At 50.6% G+C, this 14,860-nt stretch overlaps 1 protein-coding gene across 1 annotated transcript; it reads left to right on the top strand.

The window, feature by feature from the left end:
- Positions 1-5,578: 5,578 nt before the first annotated feature.
- PC9H_009081 (uncharacterized protein) lies at positions 5,579-8,121 on the top strand (the record flags this gene model as incomplete). Its single annotated transcript, XM_036778588.1, has 6 exons — positions 5,579-5,722; positions 5,782-6,021; positions 6,174-7,239; positions 7,315-7,821; positions 7,875-7,930; positions 7,975-8,121. 6 exons carry the CDS (start codon positions 5,579-5,581, stop codon positions 8,119-8,121), a joined length of 2,160 nt encoding a protein of 719 aa, XP_036630016.1.
- Positions 8,122-14,860: the final 6,739 nt, after the last annotated feature.

The raw sequence follows: 14,860 nt of genomic DNA on the forward strand, positions 1-14,860 counted from the left end.
GGCGAGAGACTTACGATCGCGAGAAGTAATTCACCGTTCTACGTTTACATTGCCCACTCGTTCCATGGGTACTTCAAAGAATGAATCCAACGACACAGCAAATCCAATTGAATTGGGCTACGAATCTAAATGAGCCACTTTATACAAGGTAGTTTGGAGGGGACAATAACTACAAGATGATGGCATGCAGTAGTGCAAATGCGGTGGGTATGTGGGGATGCTAGGATGCTGGTATTAGACAGACATACTGTGCGAGTATAAGAGGGGGATGGGGGAGGCGGGGTCATAGGTGGATATATGTATGCTTTTGTAAGTTGAATGAAAGTAACCTGTACAAATGGCCAAGAAGATTTTTATTTTTATATGACAAACAGTTTGAATGAGGCGAATAAAACACAAATTAAGCATAAAGCGTAAGTGGGCAAACAAAGAGAGAGCGAGAGAGAGAGAGCAATAAAACGGGGATGAAAGTACGAGGGGAGCAGGATCTTGGAGAAATGCAAATATCAAGCAATGTGCCGCAAATAAGGTAGGGTCGATATGAAGATATGAACAAGTGGTATAACCGGCGATTCTTGATCAGCAATCAACGAAGACGGGGATGGAGGATATTCTATGCCTGTTTTTGTAGCCGCAGGCTGGGGGATGTCGAGCATGATCACCTTACATGATCACCTTACATGCCATAGCCAAACGAGGACCTCTGGTACGGATCAGCAATAGGGCCAGCAAGGCCAACAACGGCAAAGGGGCCTACGCCTGCAGAGGAGTTCGAGAAACCTCCGAGATGGGCAGGCGCAGGTAATCCAGAAGCATGGGGGGAACCCCCTTGAAGGACGTAGCCGCTGGCGAAGGACACGGAGGGCAGTCTCGGTGTGTACTGTGCAAATGCACATAATGAGCTGCGTTAAAGACCCCACACCCAGTAGCACCAGGGGTGAGGCAAACTGGGTGCAGGGTCTTGCAAATGCTCTGTGGCATCTGGGGGAAAACATGGCATGGCGCTGGGCCGGAACGGTAAGCGGTAGCGACACAGTAACGCAGTACGAATGACAGAGGCCTGCTGGTACGCAGCGGGTGCCAGCTTGATATCCGTGCAAGGATGGGGGGCATTGCACCTTCTTTGCGTGGCGTGCCTCTTCCTAGCCATACTCCCCTCTCCGAGCATGATTCCACTCTGCCTCTGCAACTCTGCCCCCGTTTCCCGTCTCGCTTCCTCTCCTCCATCATCCCCTTGCGCCGATTTTCAATATTGGCACCTATACTTGGACCTCAGCGTATCAGAACGACGAGTCTCGGTGGCCAGTACTTGGATCCCGATGGGTGAGACGTTATGGGGCTAGCGCATTCTCTTTGAACGTCTTGAGCTTCGCGAGACGCGCATCGTCACCCATAAGAAGATGGAAGACGAAGACCGTCTGTGTGTCTCCGCCCTGCGCCAGGAACAAACATGTCCAGACAGCTGGACAATTGGCGATCGGATACGAAGGCGGAAGTCAACACATCTCCGGTTTATCTCCTCATTGCGCGCTGATGTTCCAGGCAAGCGGGTAAGAGGCGGGTGGACGGGTGGGTGTATATTCGTCATTGGTTGTGAAGATAGTGTCCTAGGCAGCGGCTTTATTGGAGCGCGCATTTCCTGTACCCGCAGTAACTTCAATGAGAGGTCAGACAAAAAGAATGGGCGAAACGCACCTGTCTGCCTATAGCCGCCACGTCGTGGGTCCTCAGCCTCTTCCACGGCCCAAATACCTAAACATGTATGGCCAAACAGCGGCGGGAGTAAATAAGGAGCCTTCGTCCATAAGCGCGGTTAGCGAACGACGAACGAGGAGTGCATCGTGACGAGCAATCTCAAGTCTTTGTAATGAGGGCACTGTAGCGAATGCGAGCAGCGGAGACACGCTGCTGTGAAGGGTATAGTGAGCGCACGTGCAAATGCTCTCCATGGATACAAGATCTAACCTTGCTGGAGGAGAGGAACACACGTCGAAGCGGCCGCATCGGGGAGCAGCGGAGAAGAAAAGAAGGATGAACGTATTTCGATGCAGACTGAGACGACGAACGGGGACACATAGATCCAAGGTCGGATCCACGTGTTTGGATGGGGGTTTTCTGAAGCAGTGATGTGAATGGCAAACTTCAAGATGGATGAAAATGGTAATGCTTTCCGTTGACCTTGTTTGTACACCTGCTGCCGTCAAGCGCTTCCCGCGACACCGCTGTTTACATATTGCAAATGTAGAAATGACCACTGGCTGTCAACACTAATGCCCGTTGGAATGCCCAAGTATCTGTTCTCGAGAGTCTATAGCCCCCGACTAAGGTGGCGACTGATGCGGGTAGTGGGAAATAGAGGGAGACCCTGGCTGAGAGTGATGCCCGAGCAGACAGTGACGGCGCTGGACGCTGAGTGGGGGTAAGGAGGTGGCAGTAGACAAGGTCGATCGACGGCTCGGATGTGCATTCTAGGACTGGGAACGATAAATGACCGTAGAACATCCTCGTTCAATAAGGATTGACGGGGAAGTCTAACGCAAGAAGATGGTGAGACGAGGACATAAATAAAAGAATCAGATATAGGATGCCATGGTGATAGTCACTGCATATCTCTCGCCATTGCACGCGTTGCGTTCTCTGACTTCACAGGCACTACACAGGATATCATTTCGCGACAAGAGTGACGCAGCAGGAAGTGGTGAACGAGAAAGCAGCAAGAGGGTGAAAATACCGATAAGGGGATGCACCACGGTGACTCGACATGTTTTCTCTCGAATATTAAATGTTTAACGTTCCATATTCCGTCGCATGAAGAATATTGAAAACGTACCGAATTCTGTGGCTACGCTGCGTATGCGCGCTGCCTGAACGATCCTTTGGAGAGCCCAGCATTCTTGGGAAGGCGGTCAAGGCCCATCTCCCTGACCAGATGAAGTGACATGGGCGCGTCCGCGACATCCCGTGAAAGCCAGTAGCATTGAACTTGAAAGCGAAGAGGTCGAGGTGCAGAGACGCTAGGTACGCGGGCAATGCAGGACATGTAGATCAATCTAATCCCTTCCAATACCTCAACAGCTTCCACTTCAGCGATCCTGCATCCGCGGCTCAAAGCCACGATCCGTCTTCCCGTTTCAGGTGCCCTCAACTCCGCGCAGGGAATATCAGTCCCCGATGGCACGAGCGTTGTATCTGCCAGGAACGGCCTCACAATCAGGATCAGTGGTGTGAACCAGGCCATCATCATCAATCACATTAATGCCATTATGCAGGACTACTTTGGCATCGTCAACGGCGGAAATGCAGCAATCAAGGCAATTATGGTCCGTGCTCGATGACTGTCTCGTTATTATGCTACTTGCACTGATGTTCCTACAACATCCCAAATTGTTAGGGTTACGGATGCGAGGCTGAGAAAGAAGCTAACAGTGTCATATAAGGTGAGACTTCTGAGGTATAGCCGCCTTTCATGCTCCATCCCGTACGACCGGGGTGTTGACAAGCACCGCCAGCACTTGGCAAACATTTACAACCCGGATATTCTCTCTCGTAGCCTGCAATCTGGACACTGGAGCATCTCGCGGCGTGGAAACAAATTAAAAATATTTCCTGGCTGCGTCCCGACGTCGCTTATTCAGGGGGTATTGCATATGGAATCCGTGTGGCAAATTGGACGGGCAATTCTGCATAAGACTGGCCTTCGGTGGGGACAAATCTGCGCTTCGACGACTACGACGAGGACACAAAGGGAGGGCAGTGAAGCCGGAGGTCATGCACATGAGAACGAGTGGAAAACGACCGACCCGCCAGGTTTCCAGTTGTGAGTTGGAGGTGTTCAACGAGGAGGCAGCGCTGCGAGGTCTTCCTATTCGCGGGTTTGTATAACTGCGTGTGATCTTGAAGTCTGGGCGTGATGAATAGAGTCGTGGGCGTGAGCGCGGGCTCAAGTACGTGAGAGCGCAGAGGGACGCAAGAGAGGGAGGGACGAAGACCGGTGACGAAGTGTGTCTTGGTTGTGAATGTGAATGGAGTATCCAAGCCCCGAGATTCGAGAACTGTGGCAGGATTCGCGATCGTCGACGAGATGTGGCACGTCTTCCCGCTACGACCAGGTACCAAATGACGCACGGCACGCCAGGGTGATGTCAAGTACTGAATTGACTAGGGAGGTTATGTTGGTGTCCACGACGGGTCCTAGCAGGCTAGCACCACACGCCGAATGACTTGCTACATTCGACTGAAACGCCGCTTTGCAGACGCCAGGCGTCGCGAACCAAGTCCAGCGACCATTGCGTACTATGCAACGCCTCCTCGCTGCTCGCTGCGCCATGCATTGTGGTGTAGTTCCCGAGCAAGCAGCTCGATGAGCCTACGAAGCTTGGCTATTGAATGCATCTCAGCTTGGGGGAAAAGGGACATCTTTGTATTTGCGGGCACGCTGAACGCAAAGGGCGAGCGTGGGTGCCGCCATACCAGCTATGACGGAGGCTTGAGTAGAAACGAAAGAGTCAAAACCGTGGTCTCACCTGCGTCTCCCTACTCAGAAACACCTCAAAATCCAATCTGACCACATCTTTGACCGCCAGTAACCCAGCAGAACTCAACGAAAGCCTTAAGAACCCCATTCAACCATAGTAGGAGTGCTCGGATATTCCATTTTAGGCGCGGTTCAGCAAGACTCGTCGCGCGACGAGAACGGGGTCGGTAAAGATACCAATCATGCCTATAATGCTTCGGGTAATGAACTTGGTAACGGCGGGAATAAACACATGGATAAATTTCGACCTGTAGCCCAGATTTATACGAACATGAGCCGTGTACACGTCCTAGCTCAATGTGAGTGTTGCGTTAGTATTAGCAGCAGATACTGAGAGTACCAGGTTATGTATGCCACCATTTGTTGACCCTTTCAACCCTACCAATAGCCCCTCAACCGGTCGACGAAGAGGTGTACTTGACGTGATATTGGACGATTTGGAGGGTAGATTGGCCTCAGAGATGATATCGAGCTTATTTAGCAGAAAGGCAGCTAGACATCTCAAAGTACGGCCGGCGGCATCATCTTCAACACGGATCGCTCGAGCTCTGACTTGACAATATGCTCGTTGAAACTAAGGAGAAATGTGACGGTCACAAAGTCACTGTGCTCGCATCGTTGGGCCGGTCTCCCGCTCGAGGCCAACTCATATCGCCATGTGCATCCGTCTTTCTGTTTTCCTCGTGCGAGAGGATGGGTACTTTGGCGTAATCGTGCAATGACAGTGGTCTGGATAACTTACAGTAGATGAAATAGTCAAAGTTTCATTGTTTTCCATGCTGTGACCCAGGAGTTGCACTCCCATTGGTCACTAATCTCTCAGACACAAAGTAGCTATGTACTTAGTACACCGCACTCGCCGTTAGTCTTAGGACGTGCCGGCCCAGGACTTGTGAGTTGGACAGTATCTCAATGGGTGAGTGATAGGAGTATAGGAGTAAGGTTCACACGGTCCGTTTGTCCACATCCATTCCTTCCTTTACCATCTCATTCAACTTCATTTTGACGCCAGAACCGAGTCGACTCTGTTGTCTGGTCGCCAGTATGCACGATAATGGCCGCCAATTTGCATGCAAATGTCTGAATATGCGCATTCGCGAACAGCCCGCGGCTCCTCCTTCACCATCCGAATGGCCGGTTGATTCGAACTGGGAGAGAGTCTACGTTGGAGACAAGGGCATAAATATTGTGGGCTTTCGCTATGCGCTATGCTGATTTGACGTGCTGATGGTCTCTGGAAATGCTAGGCTCACCCCCAGCTCACATCGAGAGTCAGGTCGCGGGGTCCAGTCACAAATGAATCATCAAGACCACCGCAATATATTTCGCTGATGTGCCTCATATGCAAGGCCTACATCTACCGTATCTATCAGAACACGCCAAGCGAATCCGACAAAGATGCGCCGAATGTGGTGCCTGAAGGATGGATAGAACAAGAAGTCATGAGAAGCTTGAGCGGCTGGATTGAAGTTCAAAAGGAATGTCTGGTGAGGAGACCATTTCGCGTTCACGGGCATCCCCATAGGCGCAGGTCGGCACGGTGAGGCTCTTAGGCTCAGACAGTGCACTCCGTGTCGACCCCTAAGGGGGAGTTTACTCTGAGCTGAGCGGTGGACTTACCATTGTTTTTTTGTGCTAGACTGGCCGGTCCATACATCGAGCAGAATCCACGTCAGACTATTTGTCCCTTTTCTCTGTCGTCCTACCCCCAACGACGCTCCCACCATCACCCAAGGCCGCCGCACAACGTTTGACACCGATTACGACACCATCTCCACAGCTACCAAAGGAGCATTTACCCGAACGCAGTCCGCTGTTCCCACCGCCACCATTTCCACCTTTACATCCCGTATTCACCCATCTATCGGCAGTGGCGTCCACCCAAGTTGATAAATTACGCGTTGAGGCAGAGGAATCCATCGCCAAGTTCGTTCATAATAAAGTGGCGGAGCTCGATCATGTAGAGTCTGTTTTGAGGGAGCAGGTAGGGTGTCTGTGGAAAATGTATCAAATAGGCTCCAGCAAACTCCGCCAAGTAGCTGACGTGCTCCCTACGCCGGTCCCACACAATAGCGGCAAGGAAACATCTATGCACCCACAAGCGAGCACACCAATACGCGATTTCGTACCTTCGCCGGTACCTCCGACACGACCCATGTCCGCTACAGCGACTAAACAAATCTCGTCATTATCTGCATCTCTTGCGACCTCTACGTTCCACCATCCACATGCGCTCGAGGATAACATGAGCGAGTCGATGTTACAGAGTGTCGTATCGAACCCTCCTCCCGCTTCAATCTTTGTTGCGAATCCGCAGACCGTCAACAGCAGTAATGTTCTGCAATTCCCTCGGAATACCAATGACGACATCAACACGGCCGCCAGCTACCGCTTTTTCTTAAACCTGGAGGAAGAGATGGCCCGCAAGAAGCAGCGACAGGAACACGTGAAGAATGAATCAAAGCCGTCACAGCTCGCACCTGCTGTTGCAGCACGCGACAAGCCTTCTGCTGATCAGGGAGGGGCAGCGGGGAAGGGTGTCACCGGTGAGACACATGGCCAGGATAAGGATAAAGGCAAGCGTAAGGAGAGGAGGAAAGTTACGTTTGATGTGCAGCCAGCCGTCGTGACAATAAAAATCGATGTGAAGGCAGAGAGTGAAGAAGAATGGGCTTGTTCTTGTTCTCGAAAGGACAACGACGCAGGTTAGTAACGTCTGCGCATTGATTGCAGTCATTTGACCATCAAACCATGGACCGCAACACTTTGTCCATCACTAGATATGGTCTTTGAACTGGAAGAAGGCAGCCAGGCTTTGGATTCGGAGTCGAGACCTGTCCTGCCGCTGATCAAGCAGCCATCCCGATTCAAGCAACATCGTACAGCACGTCAAGCCAACCTTTGTCTCGGTGGTCTACCCGTGGCGTTCGCTGGGCTGAGACCCGCGTCGCTACCTGCACCATCAAGTGTCCGTCCCCCATTAAGAAGTTACCATCAGGGCGTCAATTCTTCGTCGTCTCAGGCTGCCATGCTTTCGCCACCCCCTCGGGTCAGCAAACCTAAGGCTGCGCCGCCTCCACCAGAGGAACCTGCCACTCCGCGGGAAGCAGAGATACTTTCCTTGCTAGTCGCTGATATGCCGAGCCATGGAGGCGCTTGGAGGCGCGATGGGAAAGCCTGGAAGTCATTCGTTAATCGCATGCACGCCGACGCCGATGACAAAGTTGACGACATCCTCGAAGAAGATGAAGACTACGTCGAGGATTCTGGGATGAATGGCCGTAGTGGTACGTCAAGTTTCATCTTCATCACAAATCCATCCTTACCCATATTCTTGTAGATGCCTTCATAGGTTCGATGCCCGTTGCAATCAAACGTGCTAGGCCAGCAAAACAAGTACTGAGCCTTGCTTCTTACCAACCTACGGCCGCCATCCATAGTCGAAGGCAGATCGAAGCTACGATACAGACGAATCTGACGAACGTAACCCCGTTGGCGCAGAAGGTCGAGCCAGGAAACTAGCGTCAGAAACTCTGAAAGCCCGCAATAGCATGCCGGAGGAGGGCATGTGGAGAAGTCTTGCATAAACCAAAATAATCCTGGTAGCAATCCACTATCCAATGTTCAATCATTCAATTTTTAATGCTCAACCCTTGTTGCTTGCAATTCGGCAAACCGCCGCCATTGCATCCATACTCTATGATTTTTTTGTTTGCTCAATTTTGTCATAATAATGTCTGTGGCTCTTTCCGTCGAATCGATGTATCCATTTTCCTTGCTTACTCGATACCAGTCTCAGTGGGTTTTCGATTTGTCTATGCACCACCATTGTCGTATATATATGTAGTATATATGTATTCAATGGACTGCCAATAGCGTAGTTCTCCTGTATATGTAGCCTGTTTTAGTGTCTTAAACTACCTTAATATGTCTTAATCTTAGCATCATTCTCAGTGACCAGTGAACACGGATTAAGGAGACGTTTGAACGTTTGAACAATCATATCCTTGTAAACCTTGCTTTCTGGTGGTAAGTGTCGGACGACCCTGCTAACGACAATCACAGCAGTGGTCAGAGTCCGCACCCTATCCACTGACTCCGGACCTATCTATCAAAGCCTCAGCCAATGCAAGCATTGGCTGAGCTTTGATAGATGGGGGGCAGGCCCAGAAATTGGCGAAATCCCCCAAAAAACCGAGCACCTGACGGTTTACCACATTTATACATGAAGCTCATATGAGCTTTATATGAAGTCATATGCTTTATATGGACTTTATATAAGCTTCATATAGAGAAAATGTAAGTATATGTTTCATAGGAATGGCAGGAAAATCTTTACATTTATTCTACTTGCTTTACATTTCCTTTACATTTCCTCTACATTTCTTTTACATTATCTATATATAGTATGTGAGCTTGATATAAGATTTATGTAAATATTTATATGCAATGCACATGAAGTTCACATGAAGTAGATTTGATGGAGACATAATTATGAAAGATACATATGCTTCATATGAATTTACATGGATTTATATGAATTTGTATGAATTTGTATAAATTTACATGGATTTATATGGATTTACATGAATTTATATGGATTTATATGGATTTTCTGCAATTTATTGGAGGTTTTCTGAGGCAATTTCCGCTTTGGGACGTCCAAAAATGAGTTAGCAAGGGTTATCCGATGATAACTCATTTTTTCCCGGACGGGCGCTTATTGGGCGCTTTACCACGAATATTAATATTCTTTTTATTTTATTTTACTTTTCTTTTTTATTTAGGCGCGCGCCTATCCGGCAATCGCCGTGATGCCACACGCATGTGACAGTGGCGTGCCACGCTGGCACTGCCACCTTCTTTCTTCTCAACCACCACCATCCCCTCACTTTTCACCCAACCCACACACACGGAATGCCCCCAAGAGCACCATGAAGCACCCAGAAGGCGTCCATGCGCGGCGCAGGGAACGAGGAGGAGGGCCAGGGAATGTAAGTCACCCTGCCCCTTCCTTTTGTCAAAACTGACAGCCCCCACCCCTTCCCACCACCCCCACTTCCCTCTCCCTCCATTTCCCAATGGCAACCATGCCCCCGCGCCCTCGTCATCGCTCCCCCGCCCTCGTCGTCGCTCCCCCGCCCTCGTCGTCGCCCCTGCGCTCCCGCGCCCTTGTTTTCGCCTCTGCGCTCTTGTTTTCGCCTCTGCGCTCTCATTTTCGCTCCTGTGCCCTCATCTTCGCCCTCGTCGTCGCCCCTGTGCTCCCGCGCCCTTGTTTTCGCCCCTGCACCCTCGTCGTCGCTCCCGCGCCCTCATCTTCGCCCCCTGTGCCCTTGTTTTCTCCCCTGCACCCTCATCTTCGCCCTCGTCGTCGCCCCTGCACTCCCGCGCCCTTGTCTTCGCCCCCGCACCATTGTTGTTGCCCCTGCCCTCCCGCGCCCTTGTCTTCGCCCTCCGCACTCTCGTTGTCACCCACCACCCACCCCCGCACCTTTGTCATCGCCTACCACACACCCATCACATCCCCATCACACACCCCTGCACTTGTGTTGTCACCTACCATGCCACCGCACCTGCATCTCACCTGTTGTTGCTCAACAGTGCCATCAAGCCCAGGTCCACCAGATCAGCCACTGATGCTGCCAAGGCAGTACAAGAGGCTTCTCAAGAGACAGAGTAAGTACATCACTCTTTTATCAGTAGCATAGATGTAGAGTAGTAGTATTATTAAAATAAATAAATTTCTTTTCAATTCACAAAAAGAAATCTGAACAATGTTTGATAGAGATGAAGATGAAGAAGAGCAGCCAGTCAAGAAGTCCCGTGTGTCTGCTGCAAAGAAGACCATGAAAACCAAGAAAGACAAGAAGTATGTATCACTTACTTGCTTGCTTGTACCGGTTGCTGACTTCCGATATTTATAGGACCTCTGCCGACCGTGATGCAGAGGACAAGGCTGCGAAAGCAGTTGCTAAGAAGAACATGACACTGTACGTATTGATATACTCATCATGATGCCTGCACCGTACTAATTAACTATAGTACGTCTAGAATCCTCCAGCAAAGTGGGGCTGGTGTAGCTCCACCGCCTTGCTCCACCGGCACAGGGATTCAGATCCCTTCCACTACCCCGCGCATTGTCTCTGACCGTGCACGTCGTCCTGATCCCGACTCAGGTGACGATGAAGACCCACAGGTCAACGCCGGTTCCAAAGACGACTCGAACTCCGGTGATGAAGAAGAACTTGCTGTGGTCAAGGATAAGGGTAAGGGTAGAGCTAGAGACTTGCACAACCTCGGTGCAGAGTCAGACAAGGACTCGGAGGCTGATGCGGATGTGGAGGATAAAGAGAATGACGATGAAGATGTTGATGAAGAGGCCGCTGGAGCTGCTGAGGGTGAAGTTGCTGGTGTGGGTGATGGAAGTGGTGACGACGAGGGTGATGCAACAATCATGGATGTTGATATCAATATCACTCCTCACAAGCCTGCTAAACGCGATGCTAGCCAGTCCCCACTCACTGACAAGCACACTGGTAAGGCTCAGCGCCGTAATGTCTCTCACTCCAGTGCTGCTTCCAGTGCTGCTTCTCTGCTGGCGCCTTCTCGCTCTCCCTCTCCATCCGACAACTTGCAGGAATTGCAGGGCGCTTCACGAACCACTGGTGGCTTCACACGTGGTAATGCCTTTGGCACCGCACCCAACATGGCTGATTTTGGTGAGTTTCTCAACTTGACTTCATCTGCTTTGCGCTTACCTTCAATCTAGTTCCTGTTGGTGATGTCCCGCCCATCGAGACTCATGGTAAGGGCAAGGTAGTCATGCACACCACCTTGGGGATGACCGACAAGCCCCACTCTGTAACCATGGCCCGCTTTCCTACGCTGGCACCAATCCTCAAGATTCTGACCAGGAAATTTCCGACTGTGACAGGTTAGTCATTCAACTCCCTTCTCATCTAATATGCTTGCTGATCTGAATATGTAGAGTCTGCTATTTCAGTCTTGGATGTTGATGGGGAATGGGAGGTCGCTGGTCCTTTTGCCCTTGCGCTAGAGGATGACATGGATGTGACTTGGAATAATGACTTCAAGTTGCTCATGCTTTTGGTAAGCTTGTCTTCATCTGCGTCTGAGCACTTCTAACTTCACAAAATCAGGAGCCCCTCCCTGCAGCATCTACTTCGGCCTTTCCCGCCTTTCCTCCTTCTCTCATATCAACTCACTCTGGCAGCTCAGTTGCCCACTCTGGTGGCTCTATTGCGCCCTCATCTATTGCGCCCTCAGCATCCATCTCATCTGTTGGTGTTGCTACTGCAGGTGCACTTCCGCCAGCTCCAGACCACATCCGTGCAGCTTATTCCTGTAAGGGCAACCTCAAGATGGCTGACAGCGCAGGCCTAGCAGAGGGAGAATCCAAAGTAATGAATAAGACTAACTACAATACATGAGAGAGCTGCTCACCTAGCAGAGGGAGAATCCAAAGAGAACAGGATAAGGATTCTCCATGCTAGGAAGCGAAGTATATACTGTAGTAGCGTGGGAGGAATGAAGGGTAACTGTACAGTACACCAGCCACAGGTCCGAACGAATATCACAAGGTACGAGGAAACATGTGATAATGAAGTGGAAGGGGGATGTACAGGAGTCGTGCCGGCGACCTGGGGAAGTGGGGACAAGGAGTAATGAAGTGGGAAAGGAGGATAGAGGTAGCCCGGACGAGCCCCGAAGTGTATCTACGAGTCCGAGCGAGTCCGAAGCGTCCGAGCGAGTCCGAGGTGTCCAAAGCGAGTCCGAGGTGTCCAAAGCGAGTCCGAGGCGAGTCTGAGGCGTGGGAAGACTCCGGAGTCACCGGACATGGCTCGGATGCGAAAGGAGTGGGCGGGAAGGAAGTGGAAAGGAAAGGAAGCGAAAAGGAACAAAGGGGAACAAAGGAAATGTAGGTAAGAGTCCATGGGATGAAGGAAAGGAGAGAAAATAGGAGTGTCCCCTTACAATTCCACCAAGCAGCACCTGATCCCGTACGCCGTTCTTCTTGAGGTCCCAGTCTCCTTGGTTCCTAACACCAAGCCCAACGATGGGGACATCATATCGGCGTATGAGCACTGGAAAGCTGCCAGTACTGCTCAAGAACGACTCAAGGCCAAATATGACGCTCACGATCCCAAATCCCCTCCTCTTCCTCCCTTTCCAAATGTCGAAAACACCCGCGCCATCTACATGAATCCCAGCAGCTTCAGCAACTACAATCCCCTCTTTCTGGCTGCCATTCAGCATCCAGATATTCTCACATATCTGGAGGGTGATGCTGGAGTGGGCTCGGCCATCTACAAGAAATTGTGGGGTGCAGTCAAGCCTGGCAAGGCTACCTTGGGCCAACTGGTGGAACGGATCAACACTGAGCAGAAGAAGGAGGAGAAGAGGTCTGCAAAGAAGAAGGCTGGGCCATCCAAATCGAAGTAAGTCATCAGCTTCATACAACCTAGAATTTCTCCCTATGCATATATCTTTGTACTACTATATTTATTGAAAATTGCATATATTTTGCACCATTTCTTGCTTGAGTCTCCATCATATTCTGTCTGAACACGTGCTCATTTGCCTAGTTTCTGTTTACAGACCTACATGATGCTGCTAGTGGTGTGGTTCTTGCTTGGACTTGTTCCATGTGTTGCTGCAGCACCTAAACAAGATCCTTTCCCAAACATGCTCTTCACCGAGTTTGCTCAAAGCATTCAGGACAACTTTGGTCCCAAGATCAAGCTGTCTACTGTCTTAATGCTTCTGATGACTCTTGTCAGTAATACAGATCTCCTCAACCTTCATGGACAACAGCAGGCTTCTCAGCAACAGGAGTCTACTAGCTGGATGGCTGCCCTGGTCCGTGCTGTCAAAGCAAAGCTCTCTGACAGTGGCTTTGTCTCCCTGTTCACCACTGACGACTTACGGACTTCACGATCTGAGCAGCAGCAAATTACGCTTGCAGGCAAGAAACTCAGCCGGTTCAGCCGCTCTCTGTCTCTTGCTTCACACTCCAGTATTGGGAATTTCAAGTCCAAACTTCGCCCCATCTCCACTGCTTCTATTCAACCCATCATTCTTATCACGCCCATCGTCATGGCTTGTCCAACTCTTGACTGTAACGACCATAGCCTTACTCAAGACCTCCGGGAACGTGATATTGCTCATGTCACATTGCTCAAGGGGAGTCAGTGCTTGGAGAAAGTCCCTGTTCTGGCTGGCAGATGCTCTTCCTGCAATTCACTTTACTGGGCAGATCACGAGCGGTTCACCCAGAACAACGGTGATGACTTGTGCTTGTACCTCAACAATGCCAAGTATCTCAAGGTTGGCAAAAGTGTCTGGGTCGACCGCACTGTCTCTGGGGCTATCGTCAATGCCAACTACAGCTTCCATGCTTCCACTGCTGCCATTACCGAGTTTTGGAACTTCTCATTTGTCAAGCCAAGTGGAGGTACCTTCAAACTTGGACGTCGACAAGTCTGGAAGGCCTTTGTGGAGGAGTCTATCCGGCAGATGGCTAAGTTCAACAAGCGCCAGATTGTCTTTGAAGACAATCTCCATCAATGCTCTGGTTGCTGCTGCCTACATTGAACTCGGCGACAATGGAGTTATCCGCAGTGCAGAGGGACATTCTTGCGATGAGTGTTGTCATGCATTCAAGGATGTTGCTGATGTCATTCCAAGGCAACCCAATGACCCTGCTGCAGTTGTTGGCCATGATGAAAATCATGCTGTTCCAGACTATGCAGGGGAACCTGTTGATCCAGATGCAATGGAGGTTGACAACCAGCCTGCTGCTGTGGTTCAGCCTACTGGCCCTGTTGCACCTGGCAATCATGGAGAGGTCCGCATGATTGTCATTGATGGAATTGTCATGGGGCCACGACATTGCGCAATGGAAGGGTGCGAGGCAGGACTTGAGAATGCCCAAACTGGGGTGTTCTGCAAGAGGCATGCAGAGAGGATGGAAAACAAGTGCCATATGAAGGGATGTGGCAAGGTCAAGGTTGGTGACACGAAGGCCTGTCAAGATCACCAGGGGCAGTGGGCCACATTTCGCAGGCAATATGCCAACACCTCACTTCTTGGAGTGCAGCGGATGTTGAGAAGAGCTCAGGAGGAGAGACAGGAATGGTTGCCTGTTGGTGGAGGAGCAGAGGCGCCAGAGCATGATGACCTTGCAGAGCAGGAGGTTGAACAGGTCAGTGGCAGCAAGTATAACAACTACTTCTCTGCTCCTAGGTACTACTGCGTGGAGACCATCTGTGCTCCATGTGGTGTGGTCCTTGCCTGGCGCAAGTT

This window comes from Pleurotus ostreatus (assembly GCF_014466165.1).
Source record: "Pleurotus ostreatus strain PC9 chromosome Unknown scaffold_6, whole genome shotgun sequence".
NCBI lineage: Eukaryota > Fungi > Basidiomycota > Agaricomycetes > Agaricales > Pleurotaceae > Pleurotus > Pleurotus ostreatus.